Genomic DNA, 8,166 nt, shown 5'->3' with positions numbered 1-8,166 from the left:
TGACTTAAGATAGGAACTTATGTATATTAGTCCTCTCGTAGGGATAGTCTTGGCTTTGAAATGTGGATGAGGACCATGATGGAATATATGATCAAGGAAGCAATAGATGGGGAGTACCCATTTTGGATAAATAGATATAATGCTCGGCATATCAAGGTGAGTCATAGCCCCCTTTCAAACTATTTTATGTGTTTAACTATCGGAGTGAAAAGCATAATATATAAATGAAATTGCTTTTATATACATATATATATACATAATGATTTTTGATAATATGATTATGAAATGAAATTGTTTGGTATCTTCAATGTGATAAATGTTTTATGATGAGCTTGAGTTCTGTCAACCCGTTTTCTTTCGGTACACTACTATTTACTCCGAAAGTGGAGGCCTGTAGTTAGAGAGTTGCGCAACTAGGTTTTGTCCACCCACCCATAAGTGTAACGGTGGAAGGTTGGTTGCCTTTGTGATGACCCTCACTTCCAGTCCGACCATAGTAGTGCTCTAGCTACCTTAAATTTAAATGGTCGTCTCCATGGCACGACCCTATTATTATTAATGCGGCACTTGATTGACAGCTTGTGCTATGAAATGAATTATATATATATTGTTGGACTTGATAAAATGGTAGTAGTAGTGGCTCAAGCATTTACTCATCAAAAATTTCTTGAATTATGCCCTTGTGGCTAAATGAAATTGATATTATTCTGTTGAATATTATGAATTGAACATACGGTTTGGGTATTGGACCCAATCTTCAAAGTTGTTGAATTTTGTGATAATGGAATATTGATAACCGAATGATTTTAGGTATGATATACGATAAATCGATTGATATATTTTTCTCTCAAGAAGATTTGACAAATGAGAACTTTATAATTACCATGGATTTTGAACGTTCTAAATAACATTGTGGTATTTGGGAAAAACTCGATAATAAGATATGAGAATTTTTTTGTCGGTCATATGGTTTGGGTATTTCGAAATGTAATAGTAATCGGTTTTCTAAGTATTAAAACGGTGATGTACCAAAATTTATATAAAAAACCTATGCACTTACCAACTACGTTTTCGTAGTTGACACTTTTTCTTCATGCTTTTCAGGAATTAGCATAAGCTTTGAGGATTTATATGCATCATGATTGTTTGCATTGCACTTTGGAGTCAAAGATCAAACCTTGTGATAGGCAATGGAATCCGCCTTGATCATTGTAGTTTACTATTTCATGTGCTTGTTATTTGGTTCGTGGACTTAATATCCAAGTATGGTGGACGCATTTGTACTTGGAAATTGGTTCACATGTTTGTACATTGTAAATTCTTTTATCAAATAAAGCTATGGTGAATGTTATTTATAATCCTTTTGTTTTGAATACTCGACTTTCTGTACATCTCATTGTTCCGCCTTAGTTGGGGTGTTACAACGTATGATTAAATGGTTTCAAAATAACATTTTTGGGCTGTAGTTGGTCGAGTTCAACCATAAGGTTGAGCTCAACCTCAACTCATTTCGGTTTCGTAAGCTTTTCGGTTAAAATCTCCGGTTTCGTCTAGCTTCGATTAAATTCAAGTAAAACTTATTTTGGGCTATGTAATGATTTTAAATCAGGTTTTATTGATAAAATAATATATTTTAAACTTAAGAAAGGTCATTGGTGTCAAATCCAGACTCTTGTTCGGTTTATTCGAGTCTCGTAAATTTTAACAAACGTCGTTTTAAAAGTAAAATAAAGACATATCGACTTAAAGGCATTTCTAATAGGCTAAGACTTAAGACAAAAGACGTTCATTTTGACTTGTCATGTATTATTGATATGTGTTGATTGTCATGGACTTTGATTGTACTTGTCGTGCTCTTTCATTATACTGTCATAACACTTTTCAGGTGAGTTTCGTAGCCCCTCTTTTTAGAAGTTTTTGGGCTGGAAAGTATACTTGTGTTTTTTAAATAGTTTTGTCGATTTCTGTTTATGTTCAATATTGAGCCTGTGCGTATAGAGTTACTTGTGCTATTTGTCGTGCCCTGATCTTGTTTGTATGTGTGTGATTATGTGTTTGTATGTTGTGCTTTGAACGTGCTTATTGTGTGAGTTTGAGACTTGGACTTGAGACTTGAGACTTGGACTAAGGCAGGTACTGTAAGGCCGGACTTTGAGACTTTCGGTCTCGTGACTTTGAGACTTGTGACATTGAGACTTTAGGACTTGAGACCTGAGACTGGTGACTTGATATAGCGTAACTCTGCTCATTTTATATTGAACAAATATTTGTTTGACCTAAAAGGATCGACAAAAGACTTATTTCATGATTAGACTTTTTGACTAAAACCTACGAACCTACCAACCTTTTGTTGACACATTTAAGTATACTTTTCAGGTACCCAAACTAATCAGGGATAAAGACTGCTATGCTAGGCTTGGACTTCGGAGATTAGTGCTCTTTTATTTATTGTCAGACTTTAAGGCTACATGCCTTGGATTATTTCTTTATGGACTTGGTTGTAATAAGCTATATTAGCATTGTTATGACTTTGAACTCATGTTTTTGGGAATATATTTATTGTATTCTATTTCATTTAGCAGTATCTATGTAATTCCATGTCGTGCTATACTTTTCATGACACCTCATGTTTCCGCCAACGGTGGTGTGTTACAGTAGACTTAGCTTGCTGACAAGTAGAACATCTCTTGACTATATCTTGTACGTCTTTCATATGCAAAAGAAATTATATACTATACCCTTTTCCTCTCCCCTATGGCGACCTGCCCTCCTCCTTCTGTCCTAACCCTAAAATCGTGTAATCAAGCTGGTTATGGTGATTATTCATGGCCTCCTCATCGTCTCTGGTGATCTGATCATTGGTAGTCACTATTTTAGCTTTGATTTTCGGTTCTAGGGTTTTGTTTTCGTTTTTTTCTAGTCATTTCTCCCTATCTTGCTTGCCTTTTTTCCTGATTTATTAGCATTCTTGTGATCGCGGCTAACTCGATTAGTCCAGCTAGATCATTTGAGTTTGTTAATCGGTTAAGGGAATTGGTTGAGTTTTTTAGGGTTTAGGGTTAGGGTCCCTCGTTTTGTTCTTGCGCTTCATTTAGTTACTTTTATTAGCTGCTTGTGTCTTCTTTGTGTTTTGCATTGTCTGATTAGTTATGGAGAGGTGGAACAAAACCAAGGATTCGAATCCTGGTCTTGCGAATAAAATAAAAAATATCGATGGTAATCGTCTTCCGCGTCGGTCCATTCTAAAGAACCCTAATCAGGTGGGTAATAAAATGGGAGTAAGGATGGGAAGGCTCAGTTAACTAAGAGTGAGGAAGTAATGGAGGATAAGAGTGGTGCTGGAATTAGCTCATCCACTGAAACGCTGATAAATGAGGGAACTGATGGAAAGAAACGTGATGAACAGCCAGTAAGTTCCCTAAATGTTAACGTTTCTTGCTCCACTAATATGCCCTTGGAGGATGTAGTCGAATTGAATAAGGAAAAACAGGATAATATGGAAAAAGGGAGCACCGACGTCAATTTGAAGCGATCCTGTTGTGGATAATACTGTAACTCCCCATGTGGGTACGACAGATATTAAGCAGCCATCTTATGCTTCTAAAGTCCAAAGTGGGAACACTAAGTGTCAGGTAAATTTCCGTGCTCTTGAACCTGACATTACACTAAATGACGTTGATATTGTTCTACCAAAAAAATCAGTAAGGGTGGTTCAAAACAGGTTTATAAACACTCTATATGGATACTTCTTGGGTAAGCGCCCTGCGTTTCCTGTCGTTGAACATTATGCCAAAACTTATTGGAAGAAATTCGGAATCCAGCGCATAATGATGAATTCAAAAGGTTATTTCTTTTTCAAGTTTGCAACTAAGGAAGGGATGCAAAACATGTTTGAAGGTGGTCCGTGGTTAGTCAGGAACTCCCCTATTTTTCCTAATGTATGGGAGCCTAATGCTGAACTGAAAAAGGAGGATATCAAAAGCTTGTCGGTTTGGATTAAGATCCATAATGTGCCTATGATTGCATATACAGATGATGGTCTTAGCCTACTAGCCACAAAGTTGGGGTCTCCTAAGCAACTAGATTCATATACGTCTAATATGTGTATCGAATCCTGGGGGCGTAGTAGTTATGCTAGAGCACTAATTGAAATATCCGCTGAAAAAGACTTCAAAGAAGTGTAAACCATTGCTATCCCAAATCTAGAGGGGGAAGGATATGTAAAAGAGACTATGGAAGTGGAGTATGAATGGAAGCCGCCTAGATGTGGTTCTTGTAAGATTTTTGGCCATGATGATGCCTTATGCCCCAAGGCTGTGAAACCAGCTCCTAAAGCTAAACATTGTGTTAATGAGGACGGTTTCCAAGAGGTTAAGAAGAAGAAAAGTGCTAAACAACAACCTGGTTTCCACCTCAATAACCTTAAGCAAAAGATGGTGTATCGACCAGTTGTGAAACCTACAAACTCTAAGGAAACTTCGAATGATAAACAACCGATCATCTCAAAAAACCCTTATGAGTTCTTGAACGATTATGGGGACTCTGCAAATGAACCAGTACTTGAAGTTGTGTCAGATCCTAGTTGTACTAAAACCTCTAATCATGATGACTGTTCTGATTCAGATGTTGAAGAGTTTTATAATGAAGCTGAAAGTTTTATGGGTAAGGGTACCAGACCTAATCCTATCGGGAACTCTGAGGGGGCAAGCACTCCCGGGCAGACGGGTTCTGATGGGTAGCATCGCTGCATGGAACATAAGGGGGTTGAACCGCCCTCTAAAACAACAAGAGGTTCGCCAGGTAGTTTTTGATAACCACCTGAATGCATGTGCCATAATTGAATCCCACATGGATGTTTCCAAGATGTTTGATACGTGTAGGAAGATATATAAGAGTTGGGATTGGAATTCTAATGGGTCACTTTGCTCAAAAGGGACTCGTATAATTGTGGGATGGAACTCATAAGTTGAGGATGCCATGGTTATTTCACAAACAAACCAGGTTGTCCACATGCAACTGTTTTATAAGATTGATTAGAAGCCTATGTTCTGCTCGTTTGTGTACGCTGACAACTACTACAAAAACAGGCGTGAACTATGGGAGAACCTGTGCAAACATAAGTATTTTGTGGCAGATAAACCGTGGGTGATTGTTGGTGATTTCAATTCTTCATTAAATCTTGAAGATAATTGTTACGGTTCATCAACAGTGTGTAGAAGATATTGCGGTTATGGACTTAAACAATTCTGGATTGCACTTTACGTGGTCACAAAAGCCAAAGAAGGGTACTGGTTTACTAAAAAAAATTGATCGAGCTATTGTAGATGCAGATTCATTGTGACAATCGCAACATAGATTTGATTATCGTTTCTGTTTATAATCATTTAAATAAGAGCTTGTGTTGATATTTAATAATTACGTTTGAACTTCAATATATATTGTTTTGCAGGTACAAGAACATAGAACCAAGGTTTATAAGTGTCGTAGAATACTTAAACAATAGTTGGATGTTATGTACGAGCCAAACGAAGTAAAACAAAGGACCAAAGGCACGTCCCTCGTGCTGACATCAGTACATGGGATTACTCTCGTGCTGACGTCAGCACGAGGTAGATTGGTTATTGTTAATCTCGGGCCTAATTATCTAATTAAGGTCGAAGCCCACACGATTCAATACACAACTAGTATAAATACAAGACCTAATCTACGGAATTAGGTTAATCTTGGTTAATCATTTGAAGATATTCACAAATTTACGAATTCAAGTCACTTGTTCCTTCATGTGACCTCCTACACGAACCACAAGTGTTGTGCTTCTCCTTGGGTTGGTTAATTACTCATTAATCAGCAAAAGGCAATAGCAATATAGTTATCTTAAGAGGATTCCGCACTCTTGACATAACGAATCACGTCTTATTATGATCCACGCAAGAATAGGGTACCTTAGAAGTGGTATCAGAGCCCTAAGGTTGATTACGAGAAGGTTGATTGCAAAATCATTTCGAAATTCATGTTTTTAGTCAAGTTTGTGCTCCTCTTCGCGTGACTTCATGCTTACGTCAGCACGAGGTAGTGTACGCTAAGTGCTTATGTCATCTTAACTTCGTGTCACGTGCTACAAGTGTGACTTCGTGTCTATCTTCGTGTCACGTGCTACACGTGTGACTTCATGTCACGTGTTACTCGTGTGACTTCGTGACGTACCTTGTGTCACGTGCACTTTGTGTCAGCTCGTTTGACTTTATGCCGAACGAATTACTTGTTATTTTGTTATTTCGTTTGATTTAATTTTAAAAGATTTGAAATGACTACGATTCCAGCTGCAGCAAATTCACCAAATGCCCTACTTATTAGCCAAATGATCATGCACGATCATGAGGTTGGTCTTGGAAACACACCTCCAAAGTTGTTCCGTATGGAAAACTATTGGATGTGGAAGAGACGTTGGCTAGTGATAACTAGATTGCTATTGCCTTTTGCTGATTAATGAGTAATTAACCAACCCAAGGAGAAGCACAACACTTGTGGTTCGTGTAGGAGGTGATGTGTATTTTCTAGTCTTAAATTTATGAACACGAAATACCTAGTTACTGACTACTACACACTTGCGGGTAGTGAACCCGTTCGTATGCAATATAGTTGACTTGGTAAACCGAGGTCGAACACAAGGACTTAATAAGCAATTGTTACAATAAAATGATTCAGATAAAAGGGGTGTTTTGTGACAGAATTGTCACGTTGGAAAGTTAGTGAAGAAACTCAGTAATCCCGTAGGATTAATCGCAAAGAGTATTTGATTGGTTGAATCTTAACACAGATTTAGAAATGAACACCTACTTGGATCAGCTCACATGCCAATCATCGGGTCTAAATATTACTTGCATTTGTTGAACGACTCAAAAAGTAGACAAGATGAACTCCCGTTAAACTTGAAACTTTAACTGCTCAAAACATAATTATTGCTCCCGCACTTAATTTCTCCTCTAAACAGTTAAGCATTAGATTCCTGAGTTGATTTTATAATTTAATCTTTTGAAAGCTTTCTCCCGAACTGCTTATTCGCCTAATCAGATCCCTCTATCATAGACGTTTACACATTCAAAATGAATTTAATTGTTTTTAATCTTTATCGTTGATTTCTCCCGAACTCCAACGATTTCAGGTTAATTATAGACCGATTAACCATTTCATAAATCAATTGACAATGACATAGATTTCTCCCGAACTTCTAATTACAATTATCAATCAATTAATATAAAAGTTGAAAATAATATTTAAATCCAAATAAATGTGGATCTTCGATTAAACATATAAACCTTGTTCAACATTCACAAGCAACATCAATTCGACCCTATGACATGCTTACTACCCAAGCGGGTGCTAAAGATTTAGCTATTCATATTAAAAACACAAGAACAAACAAATAGAGAGGAAATCATGTTATACCAAATGAATGACGATAATCCGGAAGCAATGATGATTACAATCCAAAGCTGAAAATAGGTGAAACCCTAATCACTTGTTTGCTCCCAAGTATTCCAAAGTATATGAAAACTAATAAAATTGTGTTATGAATTTGTTCAAAAGTGCAGAACCCTAACTGATCCCATATACAAAACACGCGTGTAACGGCCGTTACTAGGCTAACGGCCGTTACTCTTATACTTGATGTCTAACGGGAGTTACTGGGCTAACGGCCGTTACTCGCCAGTTGATTTCTAACGGCCGTTAGTTGTCTAACTGCCAGTTACAGGAGAAACCACAAACCACCTCTGTAACGGCCGTTAGTACAGTAACGGCAGTTACAACTTCCAGATTTCGTTTTCTTCATCTTTCGCTTGATTTCACCCGAATCTTTCTCCCGTTTCTTCCATAACTCATCAAAATCGACCAATTCATTCATCTAATCAATTTCCAACCTGAAAACACTAAACACACCTTCAAAGCATCGAAAGTTGGATATAAAACTATCAAAAGGACGAATAATTGGTTCTAAAATCACGTGGGAAATGGTATATCATATGACACATCAAAATCCCCCACACTTAAGCTTTGCTTGTCCTCAAGCAAATCCAAACTGGTAATCATAAAATTCCTTGGCACATCATGGAACCACATTTCAGTTATCAAAAAGAAGCTCAACCATAATTAAGAATGTGAATAAAT

General features: G+C 37.2%; 1 protein-coding gene across 1 annotated transcript; it reads left to right on the top strand.

The window, feature by feature from the left end:
* The first annotated feature begins 3,319 nt into the window (after window positions 1–3,319).
* On the top strand, window positions 3,320–4,184 carry LOC122604333. The gene is made up of 2 exons (XM_043777221.1): window positions 3,320–3,413; window positions 3,577–4,184. Exons 1-2 carry the CDS (start codon window positions 3,320–3,322, stop codon window positions 4,182–4,184), a joined length of 702 nt encoding a protein of 233 aa, XP_043633156.1.
* Window positions 4,185–8,166: the final 3,982 nt, after the last annotated feature.

The sequence above is a fragment of the Erigeron canadensis genome, chromosome 6 (genome assembly GCF_010389155.1).
Source record: "Erigeron canadensis isolate Cc75 chromosome 6, C_canadensis_v1, whole genome shotgun sequence".
NCBI lineage: Eukaryota > Viridiplantae > Streptophyta > Magnoliopsida > Asterales > Asteraceae > Erigeron > Erigeron canadensis.
The sequence above is the reverse complement of the archived record's forward strand: the minus strand, read 5'-3'. Positions and strand labels throughout refer to the sequence as shown.